Here is a 16224-nt window from a genome sequence, read left to right as displayed (position 1 = left end):
TATATGAACTAATGGACTAATGGAGTGTTTCACATTTCGTTTCGGTGAAGCATTCAATTATGTTACATTTATCAATTACATCAACCCACTGTTTTCCGTAAATGCGAATAACCATTTTATACGCCCGAAGGGTCGTATTATGTGTTTGTGTGTGTGTGTGTGTTATGAGGCGTGCGTCCGTCTGTCCGTCAGGCGTCCGTCCGGCGTCCGTCCCTAAGCGAATTCTTGTGTGCACTAGATCTCATAAACTATACAATGGATTTTCACCAAATCTCACACAATTGATAACCATGACATGTAGGTATGCATGAAGTAGAAATGTTCCGGATCGGATATGTAACCACAGAGTCGCGTGCCCTTGATTATTATATTTCGGGCGTATATTTTGCCGCTCCGCGATGCTATCGTTTATAATAAGTAAAGGGTTTAAGGCTCCGGAAAAGGGTGTATATTGAATTGAAAAATAAGGGAGTTATTTACTTGTAAAACCTCTTTTACTCTCGCTTATCTAGACCCCTGATGTTATTTTGTCATTTAAGCATACAAGCTTACGGCCATAACAAAAGTACATACATTCGTAATTGCACAAATAACTAATCACGATATAAATGGATCCCTTTAACCGTGTCCCGCGAGAATTTGAACTGTTTAATCCTTTTCAAAACGGCACGTTTTTGTCAATTCCAACTCGAAAGAAGTTTCAGAGCGTAATAATAACATGAAGAAATGTACTTGTTATAGTAGAAATAATTGTAATATAAGGAGAACTTGCTCGAATAAGCCATTTCTCCTTTTATCACAACGATTCTTAGATTCGACTGCAACAAACTAGTAAAATCCAGTTATTGATTATTAAAAGGTTAATCTTTAATAGCGGTTATACAACTGTTTTAATGCTCAACTAACAGAGGTTCGAAATGTATCCTGTAAAAAACATTTGTTGGTGTTCTAGCATCTATAGGCAGGATAACATAACATAACCTAACATAACATAAGTTTATTTAGTAATACAATGCCTCCGGCCCAAAATAAAAGCTATGTTTTACGTTCACACAATGTTTCCGTTTACGAAATTAAACTATAAAGATACCAACAGTACATATATAAATACTTTACAATAATGTTTAAAGCTTCTATGCTAGTTCAAACGCGCTTTTCAGAAAACGACTTAGTGCATAAACACTTCTCTGAGAAGAGTCTGACATTAAACGAATAAATAATGCTTCTGATGGATCAGAATTAAGCCACTATTCTAGAAAGTATTTATGTCTAAGCTGTTTAACCTTTTCGCATACTTATAGGAAATGCAATGCATCGTCTATAACATAAATATTTTTGGATTGAAAGTATTGACAAAATCTGAACTGGCGGTCAATTTTCATGTGACGCCCTTTCTCGATCATTAGGTTGTGGCTAGAACAACGAAAGTTTGATAGCGATTTCTTCAAAATGTAGGTCAAAGGTATAGAGAGGTATCTTTCTGGATGTAAATTGCTTTTGTAAAGTTTATAACTAATCGCTTTTGGTGAGGAGTTTATACTAGCCAATATTTTCTGCATAGCAAAGTCTTTTAGTCTCTCTTGGACAAGTTTCAAAAACGCAACAGTGTTTCCGACGTCTCGGAAAATGACCAGCGATAGTGAGTTGGTTAAGGAAATATACAAGTTTTGGTCTATTTTGATATTTATGAGCACTTAAACTAAATTGGATGCATAGCAAATTGGATGCATAGCTGATTTGAGCATGAAAACAGTTCTTTAACCACGGGGCCTTGTCTATTTTAGCACATTTTTGTTAAATCATAGGGATGCCCCCTGTTAGTACGGACCTGTTCATAGAGAAACAACGACAGGCAGGGATTCAATAAGTAACTTACGTTTTAAGTATAGTATGCTACAGGGGGTGGTGGTCTTTTTAATTAAAACCATGTCTGTCTGTTTGTTGCAGGGATTTATATTTATAAGGTAGAGAACTATGCCTAAGCGGGCTGGATAGCTCAGTCGGTAGAGCGTTCGCGTGCTTTGCGGAGGTCACGGGTTCGAGTCCCGGTCTGGCTGCATATTTGTCTCACATTGGTTATATTGGCGCCCAACATCAATAACCCACGAGAGCTGCTGTATTTGGAGATACTCGAGATTCGTTTTTAAAATGAACTCTGTACCCCAGAAATTCGGGACGAACGTCATTTGTGTGGGGGAGTATTTAGTAGGGGTTTATATTTACAAGGTAGAGAACTATGCGTAAGCGGGCCGGATAGCTCAGTCGGTAGAGCGTTCGCACGGAATGCGGAGGTCCCGGGTTCGAGTCCCGGTCTGGTTGCATATTTGTCTCATGTTGGTAACAGTAAGTCTATATGCTATTCAATCTGGCGGTAACGTATTGCTCCTTTAACGTGTCTCGTGATATTTTTATAGAAAGATTTAGATCCTGAGCATGTAGCAAGACTGGTCAACGTCACATTTTGCAAAACATGACTTAAACTTTAAACATTCTTGTTCCAAGCCATCGAAATTTGAAGAATTGGTGGACAAGTTTCTCTTAGTATTATCTATAAACATTTACGTTCTGCATTTCACGGGCACATGGCCGAACCCATCAAACATATGACTTCGGTTCTACATTAACCTAACGTCAAACCGACGTTATAACGTCGTTTTGATGTTACGTCAACGGTGCGCCGATTTCACACGATTGCTTGAAAGACATTCCAACTCCTTATTTTCAAAAATGGTTTAAAAGAATAGTATAACTTCAGCACACAATCCTTGTTGACTCATTTTGCAGATTTGAACGATTGAATGTCAATATTCGTCCTAAATACAGGAATTAAGAGTTGTTATATATATATATCTAATTATACGACAGACATGTAGATGTTTAAACAATATGAATAAAGAAACTTACAAACAATTTCTTTTTAATGTCTAAGTTGCACCTCTGCAATAAAGAAGTCGTCGCAAGTAACTTTATAGTTGGGCCCGTTTCAGAGGTCAGTGACCTATCTTTACAGGCCACTGCAGAGGGTCTGTGTTTAACGCAATCTTATCATTAACCCACTACTCCATACTTATGTGAGTCATAGATCCAATTCAAATAATCAACAGACAACAATTACACTTTTTGTAATTGTTAGACTTAATTACAAAAGAAGAAATTGCACATGATGATCAATTTATCTTTTTGTCCCAAAATGTTCAACGGATATTAAAAAGGGGCTAACAATTCCTATTTGCACTTACACTGAAATCGATTCGAAGTCGTGAGTATCAAATTGTAGGTGGCCACGAAATATCAAGACTCGAACAATGCGTCATCGTCCTGATAATTCTGGGAAACGGAGAAATTTCTGATATCGAGCAATTTCTCCTTTTCCCATAATTTTTTCTAAAGTCTTCTGCAACGAACTCGTAAAACATAGTTCTCTTTAAGCATGCTGGGTCCTTTCGCACGATACCGATGATTCGCCTTGTATCATCAACTATTTAATTTCCTCGTTACATCATATTTCCAGCATATCTGCACTTAACCCTGTTCATTATTCAATCGCCCTATAATACACTTATAACAGACATCTTTTGAAAAGCATGTGCAAAGGATATTAAGAAAATGCCCTTATTGACTCAGGATGTTTAACTTAAATTCATGAAAAACATGTATGCAGTATTTCAAAAGTAATTTCATCGTTTTGGCTCATTAATGTTGTTGTTTGCTTCAGCTTTCTGTGAACATGAGAATGAGTTTAACTCAACTTGTTTACATATTTTCCTTCATACAGTCATTGTTACGTACTTCAACTTGAAACACAAAGCAGGAGAAGGGAATATGTCAGCGTGGAAGAATGGTTGGATAACAAGCAGCTTTTCCCGTTCCTACATTTTTTTTCTTCAAAAGTCGTTGTAAAAGAACAAGGGGTTGATTGTTTAAGATTATAGCCGATACTCTAGTGTAACTGTTTACCAACAACACAGTTTGGACTTTTTCAAATTAAAAGGGTCAATTAAAATACCCAAACCTATTAAAGTGGGAAGCATTGAGATACAATGAGGATTTGCTGAAGTTGAACTTCGGCAGCTATAAATGCATCGAAATGCGTTTTTATTAGGGAAAGGGTTATCTTAGTACTGACGAAATCGTTTTGAATTGCACTACTATATTTTTAATAAGTAGTGACATTCTATTTTGTTGTTGTTGATGAACATCTTGTTGCCATCAGCCTATGATCTGTGCAAAATACTTCTGAAAAAACGGTCAGATTCAGCTCAGGAAATTTAGTACTTTATGAGGATACAGATGGCGATCATGGGTTATCTTCCGCATTCGAGAAACAAGTAGGCTCTCACAATGTATGACATTTTTTCCCCGATGATCATTTACTCGGAAAACTAGTGGTGACTTCAAAGAATTGGTAATAACTCGGAAAAGATATATATGTCATATGAATAATGAAAATGAACCGTGCCGCCAGTCAGGGTATTAACCTGAAATAAACTATCATCGAGAAATAAGCTTATGAAATAACTCACCCAAAATGGCACTCTTTTCCCGTATTCATCAATTCTTCAATAACATATCCAAGTTCCCTGGATCCAACAAGCACTACCCATTAAACCAGGAACCGCCAGTCCAGTAGTAATGCTATCCGGGTCGACGTAGTATAAATCTAAAAAGATTTCTGGTGTAGTAGAAGATGAGGATCTCTAAAGTAACGGCATGCGTGCCTTTACACAAAAGTGGGAGAAGGAAACGACTAATAATGTTCAGTTAATAACGCCACATCAGTACCATCATAAGTGAAATCTATCCAAACCTGAGAAGAATTGATATAAGCTATCTAGCTTGGTTTTTCTATTCTTAACGTTCTATCTTAATATTGTACCTTCTGTAAATGTTTACAAACTTACATGTACATATTATGAATAATAAAGCGTTTAAACTCAGCATTAAGGAAGATTTTTAATTAGGACCTCTCAATGTGCACAGACGAGGGCTGTACAAAAAAAACGTGGACAATGCTAAATTATTCTATGCATATTTACTGTGCGTTTTGAAACATATTTCTGTAAAATAACTACACTGAGAGACTTTAAAAACTCTTTACTTTATAAAAATATGTTTTCACTTATAAAAGATAAGTTAAAACTTTATTTTTTTCAAATTATATGTTATAAACAAGTCTGACAATTTATACACGCTAAATTCCGAAACAAAACTGAACGTCGCAAACAGCTGGCTACGCATACGCTATTTACACATTTTTGCACGTGGTTCTTGAGTTTACCCACGAAATGACATCTAAACCTGTTGTATGTGTATTGTCTCGACTAGCATACAATAAAAACACAAACATTGTTTAAAAACTTGTTCGCTAGCATGTTACGCTTACTTTAAAATGAGCGTTCAGAGTATAATTGCGCAAGATCCACGGGTAATAGCCTTTGTGAAAGATACAACGTCACTGGAAGTATCAAAGACCGTCAATGACGTGGGCAGCCGAAGATAACAACGCCCAGACAGGACGTCAACCTTCGACGGGTTCACAGACGTTACCACTTCCGGTCTGCCACTCAGAATGCTAGACAAACGATTGGTATCCGTGGGTAAGTTGTGGATTATGTTTTATCATTTCTGATGCTTGTACAATATTTGACAAACCACCGAAGATAGAGAATGTTCAGTTACTTTGGTTTTTCGGGCGACCAATCCATGCCCTAACCGTGAGACATAGAATGCGTGCTGATGGGTTTGCGCTGTCAAAGACCTAAAAAGGGATACAGTTTGACTAATATAAATAAAGCTGCCTGCCCAATCGGCTCGACTTACAAGACATTTTCTTGCCATATAAATTGAATACTACGTTAGAATGGTCAACACAATCGCCTCACAAGTCTCCCATTGCGTATGTCTGGGACGAGTAATGTAGAAGCTTGAAAGCCCATCGTTCAGCCACTAGAAATAACAACCAACTACGTCAAGCCTTAATATACGAGTGGAATAGAAATCCCCAACTACAAATTACAAATATTGTGTTGTCGATAAGACGTAGATGCACTGCCGGTAGTTCTTCTAATGGAAGTTACACGCGTATTATTTTTTTTTTATTGCGAATTTAGATATCAAGGGTGGTACTCTTAGATTTGTAATATTTCCTTTCGTTATAATTATTTTCAATACAAATTTGGGAAATTGCTGGTAACATGCGTTTACTGATTACTGCTTAACATCATAATAAAAGAAGAATGCTAACTTTATAATTTCGTCATTTTAACAACTTGGGCGTTTTTAAAGTCTCTCAGTGTATATATCCATCATTGACCTAGATATTTCAACATTGTAGACCCCTAATCAAGAAGTTTGTTGTTGCTAAATTAACGTCAATCGAACGCCACCGGAACATGTTCAAGTGACTTAGTCCATATTTGTGTGAGATGCTACATTCTTACATGATTGTAATTATGTAATGGTGGATTTTAGAAAATGAGACCACACCGATACTACACTTAGCGCATGCTCATACCTAGAAAGAACACAAACCACCACATATGACATGAGCAAAGGACTCCCTGGCGTTATCATGGTGATCACCTTAAGTATGGTCAATTAACTTAAATCGTCTTTCCCTTTAAGATAAGCTTAGACGTCATAATATACGTTCTATCAAGGAGACAATTGAATCAAAAGACGGTGCTCACACTATGGAATATGTTGCAAAGCATCCCAACAAAAGAAAGCTTTCATTTAATTCGTTCAGCAGCTTTAAACAAGGGCGTTAATGGGCGTGAAATGAAGCTTACGTCGTTCAACGTCAACAAGCAAGTATCATGCTGATTATAGATATAGTCAGGTAAATAATTGATGTATAATAAGCAGCACAACTTTGCATTCTGATGAGAATGCACATTCTGTTATATTGCGGATTCTTTCGTTGTGATCTGCTTCTAAGTAATGAAATACAACGGCTGCCTATAACTTATGACATGGAGAATATAAGTTTGGCATCTACGCCAATTGAGCACTGTTCCGGTTGCGAATGATATGCGCTACGTAAAACGTAGTTTAGATAATGATTTAAGAGATACCCTTGTGAAATTTGCTGTACATATTGCCGAAACGTGCACACATATGAGTGTTTATTATCAAGATTACACCTGGAAGGATGATAGAGTTACATATGTCTTACGTGAACTTTTTGAATTTCCCTCAAATTAAAACACGCTTATAAAGTTCCGTTTGGGATTTCCCTATATATAATCAACGTGTTAGGTTAAAGTTTATTATTGTTTTGAGCCATTAAGTTATGGAGAAAATAACATTGTGATTAAAATTAGAAATACACATTTTTGACTAGTTATTTACACATTATGCGTTATCCTGCAAATATGACTCTCCGTTTACATACATTCACGTGGAACTACGTATAGAGGATGCAATTATAGAACAATGTCATTTAATCAGTCTGAAGAGGTCGGCGTAAATGTGACGTTAGATCAGCTAAATAGTGAAGTAGTCGCCACAAAATACGGAGCCATCATAATTTTGGGAATTCTCATTCCGCTAGGTGTTATAGGGAACGGACATGTGTTACATTTTTACATTTTCAAAAAGAAAAACACCAATACTCGCGTGTTTGTTTGCTGCCTTGCTGTTATAGACTTTGTGGCAAGTTCCATTTGTTTCCCGTGGGTTATCTCTTTCAACTTTAATCCACTTGAAAGTTATAGCGATGCATTCTGTAAGATTTTATATATTTTAAACTACTTCTTGGCAGTAGGGGAAGTGTTGATGCTCCTTGTCATAGCAGTTGAACGATATAGAAAGATATGTGAACCGTTTAAACCACAGATCACTCTTAAACAGGCAAAGGTAATAAGTGCATTGGTATTTATTATAACTTTCGTTTTAACAACGCCAGTTCTGGTTCTCTTTGGAAGCACAGAAGTACCAACAAGACATCCGAATATCACCGGTTACGAATGCAATGTCTACAAAGAGCTTCGCGGCACATTTTGGGAGACACTTTATCAGGGAAGTGTACTGTTTATAGCAATGTCCTTGTGCATAATTCTTTTCGTTCTTTACTCGCTAATAGGAGTAAAAATATGGCGACATCAAGCAAGAATGACCAGGATGACTAGCTCTAAGGAAACTCATGAAGATGGCCTGTGCACTGACACAGGCCAGCCACAGAACCAGGAAAATGCAAAAGCTTTCATTGAACTGGTCAAACGAGAACCTGCCAGCAAACCCGAAGGCGCAATAGCCGATAGGATGCATGGAGAAGACATCATAACGGACCAAACACAAAGCTCGGAATTATCAACGACTTCAAACAGGAATTTTAGGACCGAAACACAGGATGGTCTTCCGGCTTTCTCTCAAGATTCCGCAAATTCATCCAGCGGTGTGGACAGATGTACAGATAGAAAAAGACGAGCTTTAAAAAATGTCGAAGTAGAAAAATCAAAGCAGATGAAAAGACCGCTATATATGTTTTTCTGTATAACATTGTTCTATCTGATAAGCTACATCCCTTATCCAATCCTCCGATTGTACAAGACTTTCAACATGAATTGGTACAACAACTTGAGTCACTCTGAACATATTGCGCTATATATGGCCATTTGTACTCCATACTTGAATAACGTGGTCAATTCATTTATCTACATGATATTTGACACACATTACCGAAATGAATTGAAGTATGTTTACGGTAGGCTTTTCCGTCGGAAATGATGCGTGGCTAAAGACGGTTTTACTAAACAATTGCAACTTCAGCTTGTGACAAGCTTAGTTACTTTAATGTTTATGTAAACCAACGATAGGCTATTCTTTGCATGCCATTTCTATAACATGACTTGATAAAACATATGTACTGTTTTAATTATATTGGATCGTATGGATAGGGGAAACATTATAACACAGGAAGCTGCTCGGGCAACAAGTTCTTTCTTATAAAGCGTGTTCTCTTTGATTCGCAGGGAACATGGAAAAGATCTATACCAACGATCAAGCAACATATTACGTCGGACGGTTTAAAGTTCGGCCAACATCGAACCGAAGTCACGAGTTTGATTAGTATAGTGTGTGATTTGTGTGGCATGTTTAATACGTAGATAAGAATATGTATTCACCAACATAATTATTTACCCCATTATTACATGTTGATTTCTTTTAAAATTACAAAAAAGAAATTATCATTAGATAAGAAGCGTAAGTTTAAGAAAATTATTCCTCCCAGAATCTTTTGAATAGAGTGGAAATGTGTGACAAAAGAAGAAATTATGAGCAATTATTCTTTTGCAACAACAGTTCCCCCTTTAAAGCAGAAATTCGGATGAGTGTATATGGACTGATGGAGTAAATTTGTTTCACATTTTATTTCGGCGAATCATTCAATTATGTTAAATGTATCAATTGCATCCATTCACCCCTGTCCTTAAAAAGCGTATACGTTTTATAATTAGTAAAGGGTCCAGGAAAGGGGTGTATATTGATTTGAAAAACAAAACCAAAAAACATTTTGCGCCTTCATGATGAACAGAAATCGCTATAATTCGAACTACTCCACAGATCTGCGCGAGTACTAGTGTGGTGCTAAGGAAGCAGACATCGATAGTGGATTGTATAAGCTTCAAACCTCGTCTCAATGATGATATTTAAATAAGTTTAAACTTAGAATGCACAAAAAGTTTTGAATATGCTAAATTTCACTGAGGTATGGCTATAATTTATTAAAACCATGTCTCTCATGTTTGTTGTAAGTCTATATTCCGTTAAATTTGGCGGTAACGTAAACTAGTAAATTGGCTGTTATAGAAACATTTGCATGGCTTTAATAACCCGTGTTTGATGATTCTTATATAAATATTTAGATCTTTAGCTTAGAGCAAGACTATTCCAAATTACATATTGCAAAAAATGATTTGGGCCAGTATTGTTCAAAACCATCGAAATGACGATTTCTTTGAAGAGTTTTGGGAAAAAGTGGAAATTTAAAACTCAGTATAATGTATAAAAATTCCAGGTCTTGCCTTTTACGGACAAATAACCGAACCAATCAAACATATGACTTTGGTTCTACTTTAACCTTATGTCAAACCGACGTTACAGCTCGTTTTGACCTAGGGTCTATGTTGCACCGATTTCTCTTGGTTACTAGAAATACTTTCCAACTCCTTTTTTCCTTGTTCTTTTTAAATTATAGTATAACTGCATCACATAATTTGTAAGGCTCAATTTTGCATGTTTTTAATTAATGAATGACAATATTCGTCATAAATACTGAAATTAAGAACTGTAACATATATATAATTATACTATATATAATTAAACGAATACATGTTTATACAATATTAGTTGCACCTCTGCAATAAAAAGATCGTTGCATGTAACGTCATCGTTGGGAACTTTTGATAATGTGTGTCATCGATCTATTTAAAAGAATTAGCAGACGTCAATTACAAATGTTATCATGTTAAATAATTAGACCTAGTGACAAAGGAAGACATTGCTAGTTGTGAGCAAATTCTCCTTTTGTCACAAGAGTTTCAATGGTTTATACATCAAATTCAAATTCCTCTTTTGACCTTGGAATGTTTCCGAAATAATACACTAATGTTAACATATGATGCACAAGTGCACGGTATCTATACAGAAATAGTCATATTTTAATTGGAGACATTTTTCATATTTGAATTGATTTTATGTGACCTAACGAATTTACTCAGAACAAGACAATGGTTATTACAGATCATTATATATGTATCTTATTCCCATGTTTTTCGATAGAAAGTTTCTTGATAACATCATGGCCTCTGTGAACACTTATTATTAATTAACTTACATTATTGCTACTGATATTACTTCCCTAGTTTATTTCGTTTGTCCCTGCAGCAATATGTTTGCGTCATGCAGCAGACTACATTTTAAAACCTTGCTAGAAAAAAGAGAAATGGCTAATGATGATCAATTTCCCTTTTTTATCACAATTTTTAAATATCAAATGACTCATAAAACATCTAAATTAAAATGAAATCCACAATTAAATAAAACTGATTTAAAAGAAAAAAATTAAAGTTGTCCGCTCCAAATTGTAAAAAAAGTTGCAGACGAATATTAAAAATTGCAATGTACAAGGAAGAAATCGGTTTCATGGGGCATAATTCAAAGTGGGAAAAGGAGAACTTGCTCTCCCACAATAATTTCTAAAGTCGTTTGCAGCAAACTCGTAAAAATTATTTATGGTTTTGTTATGGGGTAATGGTGTACTTTTAGACCATTGGTTCCGACAATGATGTTGTATATGTATCACACTGGAGAGCAATTATTTGATATAATTCCAGCGTGTTGCGTCCTTTAATATCAGACCGACGATTCGTCATATATCATCAACTATTTAATTTCCTCGTTCCACCATATTTCCTGAGTATCAGCACTTAACCCTATCCCCTAATACAACCGCCCTCTGATGCCTTCGGAATAGACGACAATTGAAAACTATGTTCTAAAAGGAGTACTAACAAGTTTCTTTATTGGCGTATTTTTTACTATAATTCAGAACATCACGCATGCAGTATTTCAAAAATCAAAGTACTGACAGTACTGGTGTGACGATGCTTTTTAAGAGGATGGATAAAAAAGCTTCAATTTCAGTTTATCTACATCACCACAATTGTGTAACTTTGCTGAAACAGCATCTTCAAAAAGGTTAAAGACAGCAATTAACATTGTAATAGAATTTAAAGAATTTGCGTTTTGGTTGTGTATAAATCATTGTGATGGAGAAATTTGGCATTTGGAGCAACTTCTCCTTTTATCCAATGATTTCTAGAGTCGTCATAAACGTATTCGTTAAATATGGGTATCGTTTGGTTATATGTTAAACAGGAAAAGGGTCATGTCAAGTATATTTGAAGTTAAGGGTGATACTTGATCGAAATAAATATTTCAACTTTGGAGGAAAATAAAACATTCGTTTTGGTCAATAATGTAACACGTGTTTCTTGGCTTTTTAAGACCGATCAAAAGGTACATAGAGAGAAAAGTAATCTTCCCATTCGGGCGAAGCGAGCCCGGGCCGCCGCCGTGATATCGCGGTATCCTAGCCGTTAGACCACGGAGGGGTTGTGCAAACAGAAGCTCATATTAATTATATATTGTCGTCCCCACTCCCGATATTCACAATATTGCGATTGGTGACACGCAAAACAGTCAAAGTTATCCAAACGCTCTGCGGTCTAGATTTCATTATTAAATAAAGCGTCTGACCAACTTAGAGAGGTCGCGATGATGCAATGATAATTAGCGAAGGATGCCGATTGAGAAAACTGATTTAACTCAATGGGAGTACCTTCGTCTTTTACAAAGGTCGCCATTGTGAAATAAAAATTATGGTAGCATAACTTAGCCTCGCTGTTATAGCATCATCGTCAATAATTCATCGTTTTAGCTCTTCAATTTAATTGTCTTTGTTTCAGCTTTTTAGGACCAGGGATGTATAACTCAACGGATTTCCAATTTGTTTCTAGCATACTGTATGGATAGTTATGAATCCTGATCGGATCCTGTCCAAATACAACTTTGGTTTCATGTTTGTGTATGTTCGTTTATGTAAAATTGTCCTATAGGAATGTGTCACAGCGTTAGGGTATAGTCAATAGCTATGATTGAATCATCTATTTTTGTGGATGAGGATTTCATAGTCTGTTTGCTTTACTCTGCACTGTGGCTAGGCGCACCCGCCGCAGTTTCTAATGTGTATGTGTATGTCTGTTTGTATGTCTGTGTATCTGATTGGTCACACAATATCTTTCTCTACTATATATAAATAATTAAGTGTGACCGCGCATCTTTGTAGATCTAAGATATAGAAATACCGTTGTTGTGAAATATAATTATCTCCCTTTAACAATAAAAAAAACTTACAATTTCACTGTATCTTCTGCATCCAACGGATTTCCAATTTGTCTCAAGCATAGTGTATGGATAGTTATGAATCCTGATCGGATCCTGTCCAAATACAACTATGGTTTCATGTTTGTGTATGTTCGTTTATGTAAAATTGTCCTATAGGAATGTGTCACAGCGTTAGGGTATAGAAAATAGCTATGATTGAATCATCTATTTTTGTGGATGAGAATTTCATAGTCTGTTTGCTTTAGTCTGCACTGTGGCTAGGCGCACCCGCCGCAGTTTCTAATGTGTATGTGTATGTCTGTTTGTATGTCTGTGTATCTGATTGGTCACACAATATCTTTCTCTACTATATATATATATATATATATATATATATATATATATATATATATATATATATATATATATATATTTCCTTCAGACATAAGGCTATTTGTAAGTTCTTCAATTTGAAACAACAAACAGGTGACATTTGGCAGGAATGATATTTGCGATTCCGTGAAGAAACTTTGATCCGATTCAAAACATGGCTGCCATGGATGGGGTATATTTTCTTAAAACGGCATACATTTTACTTTGTAAACACTAATTAGGTTTCATTGATAGTTTGTAACAATTTTATGTCGAATGAATTTGCTGAGCTTTCCTGTTTTTCGACAATGGAGCGATACACGGTCATCATAACTCATCATGACAAACATATTGAAACTCTAAACATGAATGTACTCACTTCATCAAAATGCTTTCACTCATACGGTTTTTGGAAATTAAATCTTCGAACTGACACATTAAAATGATTATTTAGAATTTCAGTTTATGATAGAACTATTTATGAAGTGGTCAGACTTGTATTTTTGGAGAGAAGAAATTCAATTTCAAAGCAACATTCAGATAGAGATTTCCGCCAGTTTGCATCTTTGTCGCCGCCACGTGACCGTCTTCGTTTAACCGTTTCGCAAGTACAAACGCATTCAGACGTCTTTTCAGCAGGTTACATTTGAAAACTTCCAGACAAATTGACCAAATTCTGCTAAAGTCACATCACAGTCAACTTATATTTGAAAACTAGACACCTAATTATAAAATACTATGCTTTTATTGTTGTGTTCCCTTTAAGGTTTTAAAACAGGTATGAAGGGTTAATTTTCTTTAAATGCCTCTTAATCTCCATTTTCAATGATGATTGATAGTTCCTTAAATAATTTTCCTCACACTACCCTTTAGTTGGATCCGAAGCAGAAGAACTTTATCATGGAACAGAAACTTTTCTATTATGCATTGCTGTTCAGTTATGAAATTAAAACCTTGAGGTAAAATGAAAATTCGCTTAGCATAAGCAAGTTCTCAATGGGTCTCAACGTCGACAAAGGTTTCAAATAGAGATTTTATAATGGAAATGGTTAATAAATGCCTCAGAAACATCAAAGTAGCAAACCTCTGCAGGTACCTACGAAAGCATTAAAACCAAAAAATATGGTAATCATGGAGGATCCAGAGGAGGGGGCGGAGCCGGCGCACAACTCCCATATAATTGTCAAGGTAATGACGTCATATAACCATATCACACTCATTACAACTAATAAATCCTACAGTTTTAAATCATTTACTAGCCTCTAAGCCTATAGTCCGTGCAAATTAAATTGAATGTGATATATCTACAAAAGCAGACACAATTACTAGTTATACAAAACCATTATTTCGTTAAAGTCAATGTGTAAAAATGTGATCATAACGTCCAAAAACATGCAGACATTTGAAAATAAACGCACGAGAATAGAGAAGCTATTGTCAACATAAACAATCCTCCAAGTCGGTGTACATATAATGATGACGTAATAAATCCATAATGATGTCATTTGATTGATGTCTAACATCTTATTAATCTTATTTGATTATTCCATGATTCAAATATGTATTTACTCAGTTGATTCTGTTTTGACAAAAAGAATATAAACCTAATTTGGTTAAGATGATCAAAAATCAAAATTGCTTCCATTTACGTTATGCACGAAATGAAAATTGTTGCTCGAGTGAAGTGTTATTTTTTCTTGTCAAAAACAAACTACGCATTTAAAAAAAAGTCCGATCATCCCAGGGAAACAACTAAATACTTTGATTCGACCAAATCATCAACAGATATGGCAGTGCATTGGATCAAAGCTAAGTAAATGATGTCAAAAATAAATTACATGATCTTGAAGGGCTAAACGAAGTTATAGTAATCAGGGATTAATATATATACAGTGAGCTCTTATTTCGGTATCGAAAAAAGAGCTCATTGTATATATTTGTGTACGTCCCCTCTAACCCCAAACCGTGGATCTTCATCTAGTGATTTTATCCAAAATTACAGAATTGTCTTCATTTGTTCATACGATTTCAAAGTAGTAGGATATTTTTTAGACAGGAAAATGGCTTATTATGAAACCTCGTTATAGTTTTTCCAAAGACCTATGGGATTATAGAGACCATTGCCTTTATGTTATCACATAGATCTTTTAAATTATTACATTATTACCCAGTAAGAAAAGATTCGTAAATCAAAATTCTAAGGATTTTGTTTGTGACGAATGTGTATACAAATTGGGACGGTTGCTGGGGTGGTGGTCCATAGAAGCTCGTAATGATTTTTGAAAGATATATTCAACAATAAGACTCTATTAACTCCTAGATCTTGGGTGAATAGAGGAATATATATATGTAGTGAGCCTTCCATATTTTAATTAATCTATTGGCAAAAGGTCAGCAGGGCTATGTCGCCTGGATTTGTCTGGTACGTTTATGTGACTAATAGTCACTTGGTCCCGTCTTCTCAAAGCCCTGGGATAAATGCCGTCTTCTTATGGCCCTTCGATAGAGTCCCGTCTTCTAATGGCCCTGCGATAAAGTCCCGTCTTCCTATGACCCTGTGATTTAGTCCCATCTTCCTATGACCCAGTGATCTAGTACCGTCTTCTTATGACCCTGCGATAAAGTCCCGTCTTCTAATGGCCCTGCGATATAGTCCCGTTTTCTTATGACCCTGCGATATAGTCTGTCTTCTTATGGCCCCGCGATAAAGTCCCGTCTTCTTATGATCCTGCGACGTAGTCCCGTCTTCATATAAACCTGCGATATAGTCCCGTCTTTTTATGGACCTGCGATAATGTCCCGTCTTCTTATGACCCTATGATAAAGTCCCGTTTCTTATGAACCTGCGATATAGTCCCGTCTTCTTATGGACCTGCGATAATGTCCCGTCTTCTTATGACCCTATGATAAAGTCCCGTTTCTTATGACCCTGCGATATAGTCCCGTCTTCTTATGGCCCTG

The 16224-nt window shown here is 35.9% G+C and overlaps 1 protein-coding gene and 1 non-coding gene across 2 annotated transcripts; both read left to right on the top strand.

Annotated features, from left to right (window-relative positions):
- Positions 1-2247: 2247 nt before the first annotated feature.
- On the top strand, positions 2248-2319 carry Trnas-gga (transfer RNA serine (anticodon GGA)). Its single transcript has one exon. It is a non-coding gene; the product is annotated as a tRNA-Ser (tRNA).
- A 5118-nt stretch (positions 2320-7437) lies between these two features.
- On the top strand, positions 7438-8257 carry LOC127872059 (neuropeptide FF receptor 2-like). Its single transcript, XM_052415394.1, has 2 exons — positions 7438-7860; positions 8174-8257. Exons 1-2 carry the CDS (start codon positions 7438-7440, stop codon positions 8255-8257), a joined length of 507 nt encoding a protein of 168 aa, XP_052271354.1.
- Positions 8258-16224: the final 7967 nt, after the last annotated feature.

The sequence above is a fragment of the Dreissena polymorpha genome, chromosome 3 (assembly GCF_020536995.1).
Source record: "Dreissena polymorpha isolate Duluth1 chromosome 3, UMN_Dpol_1.0, whole genome shotgun sequence".
Lineage (NCBI taxonomy): Eukaryota > Metazoa > Mollusca > Bivalvia > Myida > Dreissenidae > Dreissena > Dreissena polymorpha.
The sequence above is the reverse complement of the archived record's forward strand: the minus strand, read 5'-3'. Positions and strand labels throughout refer to the sequence as shown.

What these genes read in the sequence shown, in the direction of transcription:
- LOC127872059 (XM_052415394.1), top strand. Translation starts at nt 7,438, where the DNA reads ATGTCATTTAATCAGTCTGAAGAGGTCGGCGTAAATGTGACGTTAGAT. An exon ending in TCACTCTTAAACAGGCAAAG is followed by an intron (nt 7,861 to 8,173) that starts GTAATAAGTGCA and finishes GCACTGACACAG; the next exon opens with GCCAGCCACAGAACCAGGAA.